Below are 19,607 nucleotides of genomic sequence, written 5' to 3'. Positions count from 1 at the left end.
CAACTTCCAACAAAAATCGAATGAGTGTGTGGCCATAAGCGCTACGCGTACGACATTTTCCTTTAAGTTTCCGTTTTTTTTTAAATTCTCAAATCTTGCAATAGAATTTTAAATTCAAGACTGCAATTTTGAGCCAAAATGTCAATTTTCACCTACAATTTGCGAATTGGAAGTTTTTAACCCGTCATTTGCTAGGTTAATCCCCGCACTAGAAATCAAGCCATGCTGGCCTTTGATTGGTCTTACACACTTTTTTAAACATTACGTGGAATGTTTCACATTTTCCTGGAAATTGCAAAATTTCAGCATATACACTTCCTGTCCCCCACTGGACGTTATAACGAGGTTCGACCGGAACTGTACTCAATACGATATAAAATGAACCAAAAACGTCGTTACTGTATATTAGTTTTTAATGATTTAATGAACAATAATGGTGAAATAACCACATAAAGGAAAGCTTTCAAGACATGATTGCCTGTGAATTGCAATGCAGATGCAACGTTATTTGGCTCTACTAATTTGCATATGGAGAGTAAGATATGGTTTAAGAGGAAATTGCACTTCCGTCAGTCTTTTATCGTTTTTGGTAAGCCAGATAAACACAAAATGCCGTCTCTTACCAAGCATGGTAACAAACATATCATAACCTCTTAATTGATGTTGATTAATCTTTTGTACTTAGGCTTCCTTATTTATGCCAAACGCAGGAAAAAGCTTGCCAGTTTCCAAAGGGTTTGACTAGAATTAAAAACTGATTATCAAGCATCGTGATCATGAACGTAGATTAAGAATCATCAGTAATATAAAAATTTATATCATGTAGGGAAGTAATATTACATTGTAACGGAAGGTGGGTATATGGTACCTGAACTTGAGAGGTTGACTCACTTCACTACAATAAGTACTTGTTGAAATGTTTATTGCGGGTGATGATATATGAATCTCATGAGGTCGTTGTCTGCTTTTCTCACCCACAGATTTAATTGTTCACCTTGACGGCTTATTGTCTGATGACTAGCTTCAATAGGCAGTGATCAACATTATAATGACTTGTTTTCCACTGCTATATTATAGGACCAAAGTCCTTGTCACCTTGTGAAGATGACAATAAAGTTGTCTATCTTAACACTGAACTTATCCAAATAGAATTAAAAAATTGTTGCGTAGGAATGACAACTGTATATACTGATGACATTGAACAATTACATTTAAACATAACATTGGCACAGCAACAGCATAAAGACGTACATGTTACAGCGTTGATCATAGAAGAAATGCATTAAACAGCTGTGTATAACTCACACAAGATAGGCAGGCGAAATATTTATGTCACGACTTAAAACGGAAAACAGAAAGTTAATTATCGGTACACAATGTTATCTATTATAATGACGTCATGTTTCGTAAAGCAGACGTCTGAAAATAAGAATTCTTTTCGATTTGTATACCATAATATCCTTTTATTGTCACAACGTCATTAATACTCAGTGACATGACATTTGAACGCAAAACTACATATCCGTTAAAAAGTATCGTGTTGGTAATTTTTCGCCATTGACTGTGGGCAGCTGAAAGAATGTTGCAAACCTTGTCATACGGAAACATAACAAGAAATACGCTGACAAACAAACAGAAAAAGCAATCAAGCCTGTAGCCTTAAAACGTGCAAGGTATTAATTGCACGGGGGTATACTGAGCCTACGCTATTACAATGAAAGGTTAGTATGGCCACCGAACCTAAAAAGTGCTTACGTTAGCGAAAAAAATTAACTAAATCACAGTAACAAAATCACGAAAAGATCAATAATTAAATCAAAACAAACAGAGAGGAACGAAAGAGACATGCTTTCAAGGAATTGCTAATGTACAAATGGACGGCTAAAATAAAATCTCGCGAAAAACAACAGCATCCTTCGCATCGAAATCCCGTTTTGGTGACTGAGGTGAGGGCGCTGTATTAGGACCCCAGGTGCACAAAAATTATGACGATTAATATCATAATTTTAAAATGATATACTTAGATGTTCCCATGAACATAATACATATAAAGATTAAAGATAAGAAAGTTCATAATTACTAATCAATGATAAAAAATCTAAATAAGTATCGAAAATCATAACATTAACTAACATCTGAAGAATATAAATTATATAATGCCTTTTGCATTAATCGTTAGAAGTTTTTACACTCTTAAAAATGATATTTTCAAGTAACTTTCTTCTGTTGAAGTTTGAGACTTCCAATCCCACTGAGAGCTTCCCCTGCTGAATAGCACATCCAAGAGAATATCAGCTCCAACGTAACAAATAGAGCAAAAGGCAGTCCCTTCAGTTGTTTTAAAAAGGGGTATACAGAAATCCCACTCGCATAATATACACACTGCACCCAAACCAAGTAGACTAACCCAAACAAAAAACAGATACCTATTCCAATATGCCGTTTTGGGTATTGGATGTGGTCAAGTAACACTTCACCAACCGCGAGAATAATAGCTGAATGCCAAACATGATTCGCCCATTGGGGCAAGATGTTATCTAATACTTTGGGATAAATTAACTCACGATCAATTAGATATATACTCCAAAATGAAAAAAGAACAGTTAGGGCACAGGGTATGCCAATTGAAGCATGAATGACATCTCTGACACATTTGATTTTTCTTGATAAATCTTTTAAATTCCAGCGATGAGTAAGATCCTTTACGATACATAGAGTAAAACAAATGAACTGAACGACTAGATTGATGTAAGTGAGATACTTCCACTGACGCCCATATGTCTGCTTTATTTGTGTCAGTATTAAGTAATGATATAATACCAACGCAAATGTTGCTTCTAACCATGCAAAAGCATGGTAACTTAACACCAGCTTTGACACCATGTTATTATACTAAACAAAAATTTAAAGACTGCCCTGAAACAAAAATTTCATGCGCAGTGTTTTGGGATAGTAACAAGTAGACTATTGCTTTAAAACAAATAAGTTTCAAATGAAATGTCAAAAAACGAACTCCTGAAGCAGAAAACAAATGCTGAAAGAAAGAATTTATTAAGTAAGTCCATGACAAATCCTCTGAACTATTCAGTATTAAGACATACTGATCCCTGAAAAGAAAACAATAAGGAAGTCACACTGTTTTAAAGCAGGGACACACCTTGTAGATAAATGCACAGAATATGACATATATTATATCAAAATATACACGATTTTTAGGTAATGATAACGGTAACTAGGAATCAAAATTAATGGTGTAATAGTCCTAAAAACATGTTGGTAATTTTATTACACTTTGCTAAGACCAAAAGTAGTTGTCATGCATGCATATTGCCTTGTCATGCGTATATATTTAAAGGGTGAAGTTTCATTGAAATTAAATAGCTCTTCTTAAATGTTCATTGAAAGTTGTTGGGTAAGCTTTGTTATAGTTTTTGTTTACACTCTGAAAGACATTGAAAGCATAAAACATGAAACGAAAAAAAAAATTTAAGCATACAAAATTACTAATATTGTTCCTATTTCAATCCTTTCTTGATTTAACCCCATCAATAATTAATTAACCCAATGACAAGTATGCAATGTTTGTTTAAGACATACTGATAGGTAAAAATATTAACATTGTAATTGTATATTTGAACATACTTACTTTGCATTTGTTGCGTTATCAAGTTTTAAGATTAATTTCAATCCAGAGCTAATCATACATGTCAAAGTTGAAAATTCATTTAAAAAATAGGTTTATCATCATTAACCAATTAACGAGTAAGTTGATGCAAAGTTGAAAACCTCTTGTTATGCACATCAGGCACGATGTGGTAGAAGTCATCGACTTTGCACCCACTGTGGACATCATCTGGAAATCTTCCACATGCTTTCATAACATCCCTATAATTATATGTAGAAAGGTCCTGAGGATACACATCGGAATGTGGTTCATAAACTGAGTTCATTAATTCAATTAACTCGGTAGCAGTACATCGACGTTTAGCACTCTCCAGCCACTGTGGATATGGTATGTGTTGGTTATTTAAATGTTGCTTCAAAAAACCTTGCAAAGTCTGACCCCTCGGAGTTATGCCATTTGACTGAATGAGTGTAGAATCCTCTGAAACTGTAGTTTCCTGTAGTGTGTCACAGCATGAAGTATTACAGGTGGTACTATCACTTGAGCTTTCTATAGAATTTTCACTTGGCTCAGGAGAGTCAAGTAAATATAAATACGTTTCATCATCTTCATCCTGATCGTCATCAGACAGAGAATTGAGTAAAGTCTCATCATCACTGAAAATGTTATTATTATTTGATGCAAAAAAAGAGATAGCTATCTGATTTTGGTCTCCATTCGCACTGGAACTTGCGACAGTTTTAGCAAAACATGCAGTATTTTTATCATTTTCAGTTCCACCTACATCATAGGCAGTAAGATTGTATTGACCATTGGGTTCAAAAGGATCACTACATATTTTTTCGTCAACTGAGACCTCAGATAACCTTGCAACTTTAGCTTTATTTAACTTAAAGTCTAAGCTGTCCGGCAACCGTTTTCGACTCATCAATTCTTTCAGGTTAAAATTGACATTGTGGTGCTGTGGTGTGCTGCAAGCAGCTGGACCAAGCTTTATTGCTGTTCCAAGAACACTGGAATCATCAGCTGAAATAGAGCATTCAGCTGGATTATCAACAACTGATTCATGAAATTTTGACTCATTACCAACTTCCATGTTTTGCATTAGTTGCAGTATTGAATAAGACAGGACACATGAAACACATGTACAATAAGTATCTAATCTATGTACAGTGCCATCTATTGTGTACACAATGCCTACAACAAAAGTACATAATCCATACGAATAAATGAAGTAGCAGAGATAAGTAACTATAAAGTTTCAATATAAACTTCGTAATGTACATACCTGTACTATGCTCAATTTAAATATCTCCTTTATCACACAATTTTAATAATGACCTTATAATGGTCAGTCGATGGCTAAAAATTTTAATGACAGAACTCCATTTAGAGTCAAAATGATGACAAATTGAAAAATTTAGCCACAGCAAAACAATCTAGAGAGCATTTGCATCAAACTTTACCAACATGTTGAATTTTTACTTAGTTGACTACAAAATCTTAAGCTGTACTTTGACTGATTCATTGTTATTGTGTTTCGATTTATTTTGATACAAAACATTACTCATTGATTCACGTAGAAAAAAGACGTTTAATTTGAAGAATGTCAATGCTAGACTAAAAGCTGTAAAAAATGCCACAAAAAGTTGCACTAAGACTCATTAATTCATCTATGCAGTGATTGGCGACAAAATATTGGATATATATCTACTGTAGATGCACATATTTCACTGATTGTTAGAAACAAAGTTAATACACACATCACCATTATTAACAACTCATGTTTAACAATTTTCAATCACATGTTATTTTGATTTGATTTTGACCTTCACCATTGTGTCACTGTAAGGAGGCCGTAAGATGTGAGGGAATTTCACTGCAGTCATTAAACTATGGTAACCTCGCAACAAAATAACTAAGATTTGCAGATATTTCTCACAGTATCCCTACTGATTATACAAAATGTTGGAGTAATTTCAACTCCAGGCTGCTATTTAACTAGGGATGTCCATTATCCTTGCCATATAATCTAAAATAAATGAACACTGTTTTTGTGTTTTTTTTTGCAAAATTATCACAAGTTTGTAGCAAGAACCAAACCAGCTTATACCTGAATGTCTGCGTTTTGCTTAAAAGCAGTTAAGGAGTTTTAATTTAGACAATTTAACAAATAAAAAATATTCCAAATAACGGAACATTGGAATCACTCCGATATTAAACCAAGTAAATCATATTTTCACTAGCCCACATCTTAGAAGTACAGTACATTAAATATGGAATCAATGCTTATGGGTAACCACTTTCTTACAAAAGATTTTTTCATACATCACCATTCCTATGCAAAAATGGCATTATAAAAAATAAATTTACTCTTTGATTTTCAAGTTACTCATGACATATTTTACTCCTCTTTCATTCTAATACAATATATGAAAAAGTTTTTCGAGTTGGTATACAAAATGGGAGAATTGGTGAGCCATAAAATATTTATAATATGGCTATTTTTCAACTGCAATTCTTTCTTTCAACAAAGTTATTTAACAGGCTGTACAACAATGGCAACTTGGCTGATTCATCTGAATCTTGCACCTTCAGTTCTTGACATAAAAAACTTCTTTCAAGCTGCACCCCACTTTGGCCTGTTTCAGCTAATAATACGGAGTCTGTATATTTGTAGTTGTTAAATATCAAGTATTCTCGGATAAGTTCGTTGATGAGAAGATTTTCATTGCTCAGTTGTGGTTTTACAGTTGTAGGATCTTCAATTGCATGAAACACCTCAGCACGAATCCGTGCTTTTAGTTCATTCAAAACTCCTTTATTGTCCAGTGTTTCTGTTAATGCTTGTTTCAATGCGCCGACAGTGGCCATTTCGTACGAAATATATCTTCAAAACCTTGGATATGTGCTTTACAGATTTATGACAATGTTATTACCTAAAGGATTACAATGATATTGCATTTTACAAATTATATTTGAACTTTATTATCGTAATAATAGTACCGTATAGTAGTTTCAAAACTAATTCATATAATTTGCTACTGAAAAACCCAAAATTTGGACAGCATAAAATTTATGACATTACCAAGCGTAGGCACTATGAGGCAGAAATCAGTTTAGTATAAACAAAAATGCTGCACATACGTATGTCAAACCACACGCTGTGTTACAATAAACAACTTCCTGTTACAAGTGGCAAGTAATAGCAACTGTTTATATTAAAAATCCATCATCAATAAATGTGTGCAAAACACTGCGCTGCACATGGTGACATATGTGCTGCCTCTTTAGATTTTACAGACATTCTGGTCACAAACATTTAAGTGACAATTATCTGACATTTACACAAAGAAAATCAAAATAACTCGGCGAAGACTAAGAATGCTGTATAAGTTTCAGGTATATCGGGCAATAAAAGCAAAATAAAAGTACAAATTTTAAAGTTAACCATTTTATTAATCCTGTAAACTTTTAGCTTTTTTCCTTCTAAAGTGTTCCCAGTGTTTATGATTCAAGAGTTTAAAGCTTTCCAGATCAGCTATGTCACTCAAGTACTGTGACAATTTACGAAGTTCACAGTCACTTTCACGATTTATATGTGCATTTTTAAATGGTTTAATTTTCAAACCAGACTGTGGATTCATCAGAAAATTACGTCTTAAATCATCAAACATGACTGTATTGTCTGCAGAGTAAAGGTCTGGATATTTACCCCATATAACTTTCAAAGGTTTTGTGTCAACAACACCATATGTGGGTGTGTGAACAGTTATCATAGCACCATGATCCATAAAGAAACATATCTTATAGTTAGGGTTAGTAGTTACACCCAATTCTTTCATTTTCACTTCGATCCACTTCATGCTGGTTGCAGACCATATGACGATGTCATAACTTTCATAAGCATTGGTCAGAAATTCATGCAAATATGGTCGCATTAGTTCACTTGCCTTTTCAGCATTTGATCTATGATCAAATAAAGTATAATCCACATCTAAAACTAGAAGCTTTTTTCCATGACGAGGCTCGTTCAATTTTTTCATCTCGTAGCTTTGTATTCGTTTATCAATTTTTGCCAAATGTTCCTCTCTGTTTTCAAGCTTTATTTCCACATCATCATCTATGTCGAAATCATTGACCACTTCTCCAATATCAGTTGGAGGCTCAAGAACATCTTTTAGGTCTTCTTCTACGGTTCCCATCATCATAATTTTCATCTTTGGCTTTATGTTCGTTTCACAAAGTTTCAAACTGTCTGTTAATGGTTTGCCTTTGGCCTTTAGGTTAAGCAATTTTTGCCTTTCAGGACGAACACCTGTGATGTTTTCTATTAGACGTTTTAAATCTTCCACTATCAAATCAGTGTCTATACTATCAAGATCATAGTTTTTACCATTCCATTTTACTGTAATTGTGAATGATGAATTCATTCTGATGTATTGCTGAAGAAAATAAAGCAGATGATTTAGTGGCCAGCAAACATACATCATGCACAAAAATGCTTACTGGTGAGTTGTAAATTTACAATACGATTCTTTTAGAATATTGTGGTATTCAAACACGTGCTGTAACGGAAACATTTCTCAGCAGTGGGGGTGTTTCTACAGATTAGAAAAAACAACAGGCCAGCAACAACTTTTAAAACAGATTCCAAGTAGGACATAGTAAAGTTAACGTAAATATCATTACAGCTAGGTTATAAACACCATACCTATGCAGTGTGAAAAATTCAACCATTAAAATCAGTTAATTATTTGATATTACTATTTAAGTATAAACTTTGTGCCAGCAAAAACTGCTATAACAGTGGCGACATACAAAAGACAGACATACTTCAATAGTAATACTTTTTTAAAATTTGAATGGTGACTATAAAAATAAAATGGTGCAACAAAATATAAAATTATGAATGTAACAACGAAGTTTGACAACACATAAACGTAAAGGAAATACTCGTAAAATGAAACTTTGAGATGGTCTAAACGCTGATGGAGTCGTACGCTGTTCAAAGTAAATACAATAACTATTTTTAATTAGTATATAACATATAAAGAACGCCACACATTATGTAAGACCATGTGAGACATACTGTTAATTAGAATAAAATATTGTTTTACAAAAAGCATTATATATACTAAAAACTGGGACTTTGGGAGTTATAGAAGCCATAGTATAAGTTATTTATAATGAAACTCATCAAAAAACAAACACAACAGAAATAGTGCAATTATGATTGTTTTTGTCATCAGACTTGTGAACATGTTCATTGTTTTACAAATATTTCTGTCATTCTGAACTTAATCTCCACAAATATCAATGTGGTCAAGCAAAGAGGCATGGTCTGAAATTGGATACCTTTTGCCACAACTTGGGCAGTACAAAAGGTCTTCATTTGTAGCTTCAGAATATGTACTAGCAGGCAGTGAGCGATATTTTCTAGGTTTTGACCTACGAGTTTTTAAGTCTGATCTGCCTAATGTCAAATCAACCTTAGATTCAACAGATTTAGGTTTTGAAGACTTATGTTCAGGAATGGTGTCTGACACACAATTTTGGAATAATGCTTGACTGTTTTTCGTTGCTTTGTCAGATGTCTGGTTTTTATTTACGGTGTGTACACGTAACTTACTGGATTGAACTTCTTCTCGCCTAAGATTATCAAAAGATCTTCGAAAAGCTTTTGTGTCACGATGGTCAACTTTTCGTTGAAGTTCTTCAACCTTTTCCTTAATAATATTCAGTTCGTTTTCCACCACTACCTTTTTAAGTTCATCATCCTCATAGAACTGTACTTTAAGATTTCTATTACCTGATATTCTTTGCTGAGTGTTTGATTTATGGTTAGACTCATCATTTTTTGCATTTAAGGTAGCCAATCTTACACAAATTTTTCCATATTTGTGCCTCCAGTTTTCTATTGCATTTTCCAAGTTTCGAATGTCATTTTCATATTTTTCCTTTATGATTGAAAGTTGTGTATTGGCATGCAAAGTTTCATTGCGTTGGTTCTCAAGTTCTAGCCGTGCTTCAACCAGCAACTTGTCAAAGTAACGTCGTTGCTCTGCTGCAAGTTGATCTGGGTTGCTTGTTATCTTTTCCAACTTGTTACGAGTGCTTTGTAACTCTGTGCGGGTTTGATTATATTTGGCAAGCAAATTTTTTACATATTCTTCTCGTTGGCAGTTGTATGCTTGCCAGCGAGAGTTTTTTTCAAGTGCATCTTTCAGCTGAGTTTTCAGCTCAGTGATGTTTTCATTTGATCCGGGACATGCTTTGTTTAATGATCCTCGTCTTGAAAGGCTCATAATATACTTCCGTCAATAAAAAGTTTTGCAAGATTTCAATGATAACACAAACTTGCAGATTCTGAGATAAGCATTCTATGAAACCTATTCAGCAATATTTTGGTTGGATCTAAACATAAAGAAAAATGTTGTTGAAAAATACAATATTATTAGACTTTTAAAAATCATAAACAATTTCAAGTCAAACCAGTATTCAACATCAAGATTTGCACTAAGAGCTTCGTTTTATGAACCAAGTAAACCAAACACTGCAAAATTTACCATTAAAACAAGCAACAACTGTCTTCTAAAAATTGTAAACAGACTACAAGAAATTAGATTGTGCAATTTAAGAAATTCACATTATGCACAATAACACAAACAAAACCACCCAACGGTATTATAATGCTGCAGGTGTAGGTACACCCAGCAAAGCAGATGAACTGGGTGATTTTGGCTTTTCCACCTCAGAAGGAGTCATTTCTATGGCAGTTGATATTGCTTTAAGTTTCTCAAACATGTCCACTAATTGTTCTGATGCCTTTTTGGACTTGGGCTCCAAACGTGTCATTAGTGCCTTAAGTCTGACAGAAGGAATTTTATGACTTGTGTTTGTTACCAACTGCAACAGCTGTTTGTGCTGAATTTCTTTAAAACTTTTGGTAAAAAGAAATTTATTGAACAAGCTTTTGCATAAGGCATCATCTGAAAGAAGATCAGCACTGGTAGTAAAGTTTGCTGTAAGTACGTGGACATACACGCTATCGGAAGCACATTCTTTGTAGGATTTGCCTATTATAGGTAAGATTTCTAGTAGCTGCGACTTTCGCTTGGACTTGATTAGCTGCAAAGTATACCACATAACAAGAATTCGAGACAGCTGATCTTTCGACATAAACTTCGAAATGCAGTGAAGTAACGATGTGGTATTTTCTTCTTTAGTGGACAAATCTTCAGTGGTTCCTTTTTTTGTAATCTTCATCTTCTTTTTAGCTGGTTCGTCAGCAATCACAAGTTCATGATCATGATCAACATCTACACTGTCTGAGGTAAGTTTAGTTAAGTTTTTCACTTTGGCTCTTGTAGTAACAATGTGGTCATGCAATGAAAGAGACATCAATGAAGGAATAAACTTTGATGTGATCTCACTGTCCACACGTGGCTCTTTGAAAACTTGTTTGTTAATTATGTCCCAAGCTGACTGACCTAAAGCAAGCATTCGTATCAAGAGTGACAATTCAGTGTTGTGTCTAGGCAAAGTTTCTTTCAACGTTGCATCATGAATAATTTTCATGACACTGCAAAGCATTGTATTTACTGCAAAAGGGTCACATAATATCATAGAAAGGTCACCAAGTACTTGTTCATGACCTTTCCTTACACTGTCAAGAAACCCCTGTAGTTCTCGTGCCCTCTTCACATCAACGAAGTGTTCTCTGATGCATGCATCTAAACACCATGTAAATTTATAACATGGGTCGACAGAACAAACTTCTGTTACTTCAAGGTCGTGGAGTGACATAAGTATTTCAGCTCTCAATGAACAGTAATGAACATTATGAGTCTTCAAAAATAAAGTACGTAAAAACTGCAACACCATATCATATAAACGAATATTTTTTCCTATCATTTCCGTTAGGACCTTTACAACATGTGCTTGTCGACGAGACTTTGGGGAAGCAGTGAAAAAGTTTTTTGACGTCGCACAGTCATTTGTCAGTAATGCAGCTTCCTTTTCCTTTATGTACTGTGTCAGTAATGGCAGCACTTCATCACCAAATAATGTTTGATTTTTTTGCCATATCTGCCGTTTAACTTCCATTGGACAAGACTTATACAAGTGCTGGTCCTTAGTAAGAGCTGTAATATATCGTTCTGGCACTTTTGGTAGATGTTTTAGCAAGCACATTGACACAGGTAAAAGTGTGTCAATTTTATTCAAGGGAAAACTTTTATCAAGAATGGCTTCCAGTTTTTTCATAGAGTCTGGTTCATTGCTTTTCGATATTTCTGCAATTCGGGTGAGAAGGCGATCGCGCAGCACTTCAAAGACTGAACAATGGAAGTTTGATCTTTTCAAATCATGCAAATCTAATAGAGGAAGAGCTGGCTGTAGGGAAGGTAGCAGAATGCTATTTTCCTGTTGAAATTCTTCAATGGCACCAAGGGGATCGTTTGTATTGGTGAGGGCTTCTTGAAGAAATGATTTTCCTGCAATGCCCATATCTTCTAAAGATTGAGCCATGTTCCAGTTTAACAACAAATTTCACACTTACTGCAAAACAAGTGTAAATCATACGAATTCTTGTCAGTGAACCTTACATGGATACAATTTCCTTTTCAAAAGTATCTTACAAATCTAAAAAAATGCACTTCTATAATTTATCTTAGAAAAAATATTCCCTGCAAAGAACAAATCACGCGTAAGTGTATTTTCACAAATTGTTTGTTAGCTAATGCATATTTGCTTGGAATACAGGCATTTGTAACTTAATTAGCACCAACAAGATTTATGTAGTATTGGATTTTGCTTATATATATATTTGTTGTGGGAATACACCTAGTTTCATAAACAATACCAAAGATTTAGTGATTTATATATAAGTTATATATACACATTTATATATATAACTAATGATAGGGAATGCAAGGCTGTAGCACTGAACACAAAGCATCTAGCTTAATCACTGCAGCTCATCTCAATATGAATCTCTAATCAATCAGAGGAACAACTTTTGCAACAATACCATAATTTTACAGTAATAATAATAGTAGCAGTAATAGTAAGAAAACAGTTTTTCTGAACAAGATTGCACAATAAATTAAAAAAGGTTCTATTAGTACACGCATGTTATCATCTAAAGCTATGTTAATCAAACAATCAAAATCATAGGCATCTCTAATCAAAAACATTAAGGCATGGAAATAAAAAAACAATTGCAACAACTATTCAATAATACTTTTATTAATAAATTATCACATATATTCATTGAAAATTGAAATATTGTCAAGATCATTCATAGTTTGGACTTTCCTGGACTATACACGGTTTCCAGCCAATCAATAAGACCTCGGTTGAATTCATATGGTTTTTCATGTAACGTCCAGTGGCTACATCTGTCAATATGCAACCTTTGCAGGTTTGGTATTATTTTCTCCATGCCATAAGAATATTCTGGTTTCAACACTAAATCATGTGAAGCTGTAACCATGAGAGCAGGCATCATTATCTTTCTATGAGCAACAGGCACGAGAAATCTCCAATTTGCATCATAATTTCGATACCAATTTAATGGTCCCCTAAACCCACTATTGACAAAAGACTTAACATAATATTCCAGGTCAAATTCTGTCATAAAGCAGCTACGTGGCATTTTAGTTGGAAGGCCAACTAGTATACCACCTCGTTCACGGACATTGTGCGTCCCACCAGCTAAAGATGAACTTTCAACAGGAGCTTTTCCTTTAGTGCTTTGTGGGGCAACTCCCTGATAAAAGCATGAAATAGTTTGCTCAACATCATTCTCCAATTCTTTCTCTGCAATGCCTGGCTGTTGAAAGTACAGCTGATAATCGAAAACACCAGGATTTTCATACATGCTGACCAGAGGATTACGTGAGGGGTTAATGGGAAAAAATGGGGTATTCACACCACACACTGCTCTAAACCTATTGGGATATTTCAAAGCTAAATTCCAAGCTAATGAACCACCCCAATCATGACCAACAACAGTAGCAATGCCAATACCAAGACAGTCCATTAGACTAAGGACATCTTTAGCCAGTTCCGGATGTGAGTAGTCTGTAATATTAGGTGGTTTAGTTGACTCACCATAGCCTCGTTGATCAAGAGCAATAGCTCGGTAACCCGCATTGGCCAAAGCTGGTAACTGATGTCTCCATCCATACCAGAAGTCAGGAAATCCATGCAAAAGAATAACTGCTGGCCCATTACCTACTTCAACATAGTGGATGGTGACGTCAGGTTTCACATTTACATATCCATGGCTCACAGAGGCAGGATGACTTGGTGCAGGAAAAACGAGTTTCTTATTGAAATCTTCTCTGAGTAAAGATATCCCGGTTATACTTTCCAGCTGGCGAAGTGCTACAATTGGATCTTTGACTTTAATGCAAGCCATTCCCATTTCACTGGCGGGCTTCAAATTAGCACCAATATCATCTAAGAATGCTGTCTCTTTGGGACTTACTCCTAACCTACCACATGCAATTTCATATATTTTTTTTTCTGGTTTACGGGTTCCAACTCTTGAAGATTCTACAACTTCAGTAAAGTAGGTTCTCAAAATTGCCATGAGCTGCGATTGCATTTCAATATTTTCGTAAGAAGCATCGATCCAATTATTGGTTACAAGAGAGGTGCTAATTCCATTTTTACGTAAAATGGTACTTGCACGAAGCATTTCAAAGCAAAGAGGATAATCTGTGTAACCAATTTTATCAAAACCAACTCCACCAGTGTTAAAGCCAGCTATGAGGGATTTGGCACTAAATAATGAAGGCAAAATGACAAATTCTTTCTTTGCCTTTTCTTTAGCCTCTGCTTCAAAATGCTGATTAAACTCTGCTAAAGTGTACTCACCTCTTTCCAATTTACAAAATGCATTGTTTGGAACACCTTCTAGAAACAATTCTGGAAGAAATCTTGGCGGTAATCGCAAATTTTTTCCATACTTTGCAATAAAAGTTTGTGGTTGAGGTGTCAGCACACCTCCAAGATCAAACAACACAGCTTTAATTTTACAGGCGGCAACTGACATTCTGCCCTAGTCACTAAAAGCAACAAAAACGTTTTAAAAGGTGATTCTTTGACTGTAAATGTAACCTATTACATTAAAAACATGAGGTTAAGTTAAACGAAACAATTCATAAGAAGCCGATCATAAATTCATTACATGACCATTGACTTTGCATTTTGATCGGTTCTAGCGCACAACCACCAGAAGCACTTTCCTATGTTGGTGACAGTTGGCACAAGACCAGATCTAATTGAAGTTAATTTTTTATTTCAAGATGAACTTTGAGGTAACTTATTAGCCTATTTATGTGCAGTGGCCAGGAGCCCAAGATTTAAATCCTATTTGAGCAATTCTATGGAAACCAGGTAAAATCTATTGATCAGAAATAGATTTATTGCATCCAAATTGTGATGACTTTAGTTCAGAATTAAACTAGAAAAAGTTAGTTTGGATCTAATAGAACCTTTTCGACTTACTTTCAGGGTGGCAAGATATTTTTGACCGCCAATACTTAAAAATGAAAACTGTTGACCCACTTTGATTCTTTTTTAAATTACAAGCATTCTGGGCAGTGGATTGTAAAGATTTCGCTCAGGTGAATTACATATGAATACCTTTTTGCGATAAAAAAATTTTCAGAAAATGTTGTCTAGTTCTCATTTTACAGTGGTTTGAATCCTACACACTTAACTAGTTCGATACGAAGTCACGTTACGTGGTCAGCGTAGCATGCAACACAAAATGCAAAAGAGTTTATGTCTTATCTGTGGTGTTTTTGAATGTAATAACTCGGTTTGTATTTACTTCTAGTTGATTATTTTAGTACACATGCACATACAAACCAAAATTAGCCTAGCCTGTGTAACATGGCGAAAAAAACATGTGAAAAACTCTTGCACATTTTATGTTAGATGCTTTCCTGAGCATGTATCTAGACACCCCATCGAACAAGTCCAATGTGTAGGATTCAAACCACTGTAAAATAAGAACTAGACAACATATTTTCAAATTTATTTTCTTCCATCATGTAAAGGAATTGCTATGCAACCCACCTGAGCGAAACCTTTAAAATCCAATAATCAGAATGTTTATAATCTGAAAAAATTAAAGTGGGTCGGTAATTTCCATTAAGCATAGGCGATCAAAAAAATCTTGCCACCCAAAAAATGGCGGCAGTAATTCGGAAAGGGTCTAGATATTTAGCCTACTTAGATTTGGAGGAGTACGGTAAAATTCTATACTTCTATAAAGCCATTTTAGATTGTAAACTCAAGAACACCAAAGCTTTAAATCTTTGTATCTTAATCATATATTGGCGTTCAAAGAACCAACTTTCGCTTGTTTCTTGTTTTAAATTGGCGTGAAGATTAAGAAGTTTGGTGGAAATGTAAGCTAAATGCTCGAAAACTGTCACCGAATGCTTATTTTCTGAGTTGCTTAAAAGCTCAAAAACGGTTACTCTAAGTGCTATTTTGGAACTAGGCTACAATAAACATTTTCCAGTCAAACGTTTACTCTCAAATTTTTGGGGTGGAGAAAAACTGATTGATACCATTAATTTAAGAAAGGCTAACACTATTTCAACAAAAATAACCGTGCGTTCAAAGCTATTTTCCCAATTCCTTGTTAAACTAACTTAAATGTTAAAGCATAGTACATATCTTAAACCTAACCTAAATCTACCTTCTAATCCAATTTTAAATCCAGTATTGCCGTAAATAGCTAAAATCAAATTTTTGCATACACATGCTCCTAACCCAACAAGCTATCTTCAAAAACGGGCTGCATGATCTCCACACAGTGAAATAGTCACTTAGTTTAAAAAATTATCTGGTCCCAACTGCACCACTAGGTCATATCATGCAAGGTACTTCTTATCAGTAAGCGCTAGGAACTTCTAAACACGTTTGTTTTGGTATAGCCTTTTATGCAGCATTCAGAAAGCGAAAGCGAAAATGGTTCTCTCTCAATGATTTTGAAGCTTGTGGGCTTGGTGGATTTTTTCCACCATTTGGAAGAAAACACTTTTTGCCTTCTGAATGGTGCGTAAAGGGCGCTGTCGTTTGCTTGATGACGATTGATGATACAGCAAATTTAAACTACTGTATTTAAATTCTAGTATCTGAGAGACACCTTTAAGGATGGTGGTAACCCAAATCATATTTTTAACTCATCTTAATTTAAACGGTGGGTATCAGCATAGATGTCGGAACACGGGGAGTGAACACGTGAGCTTAAGTTTCTCCACTTATACAAATAAATGTGTGAAAATGGATCGGCGCTATTATGATAGACTTTCCAATGTTAGGTGAAAACTCATTTTAAACGTAATAAATTGCCAATTACTGTAAGTATAAAATATGAGAATACATTTTATTTTGAAGTTTTGTCAAGCGTTTTTTCAGGTGTACAAACCAGAAACGTTTGCGCTCCGCACATTTTGGGCAGATGGGCCCAAGCAGAAATTTCTGTCCCAGCTTTTAAACTTTTTTAGGCCGTTTTCAACATAATCCAAAACAGCGGTTCTTTCCGCCAATGGATTAAAGATTTTAGTTAGAGCACCTATAACTCACAATTGTTCGAATCAGGTTACACACGTGCCCGATCACGGTATCGTTGTGAATTTGTGATGCCCTTTATTAGCAAGGCGTAACCGACACTTTTATCTTTTCAGTGGTCCTGGTAAACAATCCCAAGTTGTGAACCTAACAGACACTTTTCATTTAACAGTTAATGAAATTTGAAAAAATGCTTATTTTTAGTTCACACCGCGTTTATGGTAGAGTCTTTTACTCGCCATTCCAAATATGAAAAGGAAAATGGTTATGCTAAAGTGATTTTGAATCTAAAGGCCAGCAATCTTGATGGAGCTCTTTTCTACAATGTGGAAGAGGAGACGCTCTCCTTCATCAATTCTGAATGGTGAGAATAAGTGTCTACCGCATTTTATATGCCCTTATCAGCTTTGATAGACAAGTTGTATCACAAGGAAGGATTCAAGCAAGTGCAACATTTGATGTGCAATATGGAAAGACATTGCGTTAGATATATCTTCAGCTGTTCCTTGTCTACGGCTGCGGCTAACCCTAACTGGGATTCATTGTTATTGAAGCACAACATGCGTCAAAGCAAAGGCATAACTTGGTGTGCGAGAAACGTTGTGAGTGATCTGGGTCGCATTTCTCCATCAATTGCATCGATGGCGATTCCATGTTTAATGTTACATCATGTTTATACAGTTTAAATGCACGGTACAGTTATAAACTTATCATTCTATGTATGCTGCCTGTTTGGGCTCTTCACCAATTACTGTTTCTCCAAGCTAGCGCTTTTTGTAAAATTTGCAACATGATTTTTGAAGCTCTTGGTAATTATAACTGACACATCTGATCGAATATTTTCGTACTGCGGCTCTGATCTAATCAACAAACTTCCACGAAGTTATAGGCTACTGCCTACTTTGTCTTTATCACTGTTCGTCGTTGTTCAGTATGAGTTTTTATGATCTCGTGACTACGACTTTTATAACTAATAATTCCTTCCTGTTTTGTAAACAAACCGTATCCTATCATCGCCATCGTGTATGTATTGCCTATCTACAGTAAAGCTTATACCCGTTTATAGTTATAGCCTACTAAATTTCATTCCTTTACGGTTCTATGGTAATTGCACCCATGACAATCAACATAACATAATTGCTCCCACACGTAATTGCACCCATACTGGTTTGTAACAATTAACAAGATGGGTTTGCACAAATGCATAAGTAAGTATATTGGCCTTTAGTCTAGGATGTAGAAGATATATCGATTGTTTACATAGGCTAAATGTAATAATTTTGTGTTTTATTGGTCTCTATTAAGTTTATGTGGATGAATAACGATGTCTTTATATGATTAGTTTTGTTTTTTAAACAAGTCCATAATTAAGTTAATTTCGAAAACAAACTTCGGAATAAGTAGGCTATTTAAACATCGTTTACTAGACGTTGTCTTTTGTTAATGCAACAGATTGTTGTTTGTAGGCTAAAAATGCAATCTCGTATGCGGACTGTCCTGTGTGAGTGAAATTCCCTGTTGGTGGAAATGTCGTGCCGTGGCCACTTACTTCTGCTACTAAGGAAGTTTCTACTTTTCTGCAACTCGATTTATCAATTAAGCGTCGGACGCAAACATAGTTATCTGTTATGTTGGCCTACAGCAGCTCTTATTAATAAGGGCATAGTACTTGTTATGTGTGTAGACTGTAGAGTGCCCTCTGCTCTAAGTTGTGTCAGCAAATAATTTTAAATCAGAAACAGAATTAAATTGGTGAGAGTCGCTGTTTTGGTTACTAACGGTACAATCCGGAATTCTTCATGCTTCGTACTCAGGTGGGAATAATCAACGTTCTTAAACTTTGCTTCCTGCAACGGTTCAGGCCGCCAATAACAAAGGCTTATTTATCACTATCAAGCGTCTCAGTGTTAAGAACGATTGTATCTGTCTCAACAGACGCATCTGGCCGTGAACAGACGACACTCACGATGAAAGAATTGAGATTCAATAATCAAGCCACGCAAATACGATTGTAGTTGTAACGTCAGGATTATGTCAGTGAAACTTTGCAATGTTTCCGAAAAGCGCCTCCGCACACCAAAGTCTATATCCAACACCAAAAAACAACTACTTTTGCTGAAATCGAAAAACACGGTCACCAGCGTTTGACTTTAGGGGATCCTGTCTACTTGCGTTGGTCGAGAGATGAGTACTTTGATGAAAGCCAAGAGAGAGAAGTTGCGTGTTCAGTTAATTCGGGGTCACCATCTGTAGGGATTGAGCTCGCCTACCACTTGATAATATCCAAAGAAATGCGGCTCACACCTCAGTATAGTTATTACCAGGGATTGAGTATATACACTAATAAGCTAGAAATTTGTGTTTTTGAAATCGGGAC

At 35.1% G+C, this 19,607-nt stretch overlaps 6 protein-coding genes across 6 annotated transcripts; all 6 read right to left on the bottom strand.

Moving 5' to 3' along the window:
* Positions 1–1,172: 1,172 nt before the first annotated feature.
* On the bottom strand, positions 1,173–2,887 carry LOC143450128 (androgen-induced gene 1 protein-like). The gene has a single exon (XM_076950551.1). The coding sequence runs from the start codon at positions 2,881–2,883 to the stop codon at positions 2,209–2,211; it is 675 nt and encodes a 224-aa protein (XP_076806666.1). The 5' UTR covers positions 2,884–2,887; the 3' UTR covers positions 1,173–2,208.
* A 3,246-nt stretch (positions 2,888–6,133) lies between these two features.
* On the bottom strand, positions 6,134–6,499 carry LOC143449846 (centrosomal protein 20-like). Its single transcript, XM_076950174.1, has one exon. The coding sequence runs from the start codon at positions 6,497–6,499 to the stop codon at positions 6,134–6,136; it is 366 nt and encodes a 121-aa protein (XP_076806289.1).
* A 65-nt stretch (positions 6,500–6,564) lies between these two features.
* Positions 6,565–8,118, bottom strand: LOC143450126 (ubiquitin-like domain-containing CTD phosphatase 1). The gene has a single exon (XM_076950548.1). The coding sequence runs from the start codon at positions 8,116–8,118 to the stop codon at positions 7,084–7,086; it is 1,035 nt and encodes a 344-aa protein (XP_076806663.1). The 3' UTR covers positions 6,565–7,083.
* Positions 8,068–9,951, bottom strand: LOC143450127 (centrosomal protein of 55 kDa-like). Its single transcript, XM_076950549.1, has one exon. The coding sequence runs from the start codon at positions 9,931–9,933 to the stop codon at positions 8,926–8,928; it is 1,008 nt and encodes a 335-aa protein (XP_076806664.1). The 5' UTR covers positions 9,934–9,951; the 3' UTR covers positions 8,068–8,925.
* Positions 9,952–10,041: 90 nt separating this feature from the next.
* LOC143450123 (negative elongation factor B-like) lies at positions 10,042–12,162 on the bottom strand. Its single transcript, XM_076950546.1, has one exon. It carries the CDS (start codon positions 12,155–12,157, stop codon positions 10,313–10,315), a length of 1,845 nt encoding a protein of 614 aa, XP_076806661.1. The 5' UTR covers positions 12,158–12,162; the 3' UTR covers positions 10,042–10,312.
* A 153-nt stretch (positions 12,163–12,315) lies between these two features.
* Positions 12,316–14,702, bottom strand: LOC143450125 (bifunctional epoxide hydrolase 2-like). The gene has a single exon (XM_076950547.1). It carries the CDS (start codon positions 14,691–14,693, stop codon positions 12,930–12,932), a length of 1,764 nt encoding a protein of 587 aa, XP_076806662.1. The 5' UTR covers positions 14,694–14,702; the 3' UTR covers positions 12,316–12,929.
* Between the last annotated feature and the right edge of the window lie 4,905 nt (positions 14,703–19,607).

The sequence above is a fragment of the Clavelina lepadiformis genome, chromosome 3, assembly GCF_947623445.1.
Source record: "Clavelina lepadiformis chromosome 3, kaClaLepa1.1, whole genome shotgun sequence".
Classification (NCBI taxonomy): Eukaryota; Metazoa; Chordata; class Ascidiacea; order Aplousobranchia; family Clavelinidae; genus Clavelina; species Clavelina lepadiformis.
This window is presented reverse-complemented; position numbering and strand designations above follow the sequence as displayed.

What these genes read in the sequence shown, in the direction of transcription:
- LOC143449846 (XM_076950174.1), bottom strand. Translation starts at nt 6,499, where the DNA reads ATGGCCACTGTCGGCGCATTGAAACAAGCATTAACAGAAACACTGGAC.
- LOC143450123 (XM_076950546.1), bottom strand. Translation starts at nt 12,157, where the DNA reads ATGGCTCAATCTTTAGAAGATATGGGCATTGCAGGAAAATCATTTCTT.
- LOC143450127 (XM_076950549.1), bottom strand. Translation starts at nt 9,933, where the DNA reads ATGAGCCTTTCAAGACGAGGATCATTAAACAAAGCATGTCCCGGATCA.
- LOC143450126 (XM_076950548.1), bottom strand. Translation starts at nt 8,118, where the DNA reads ATGATGTATGTTTGCTGGCCACTAAATCATCTGCTTTATTTTCTTCAG.
- LOC143450125 (XM_076950547.1), bottom strand. Translation starts at nt 14,693, where the DNA reads ATGTCAGTTGCCGCCTGTAAAATTAAAGCTGTGTTGTTTGATCTTGGA.
- LOC143450128 (XM_076950551.1), bottom strand. Translation starts at nt 2,883, where the DNA reads ATGGTGTCAAAGCTGGTGTTAAGTTACCATGCTTTTGCATGGTTAGAA.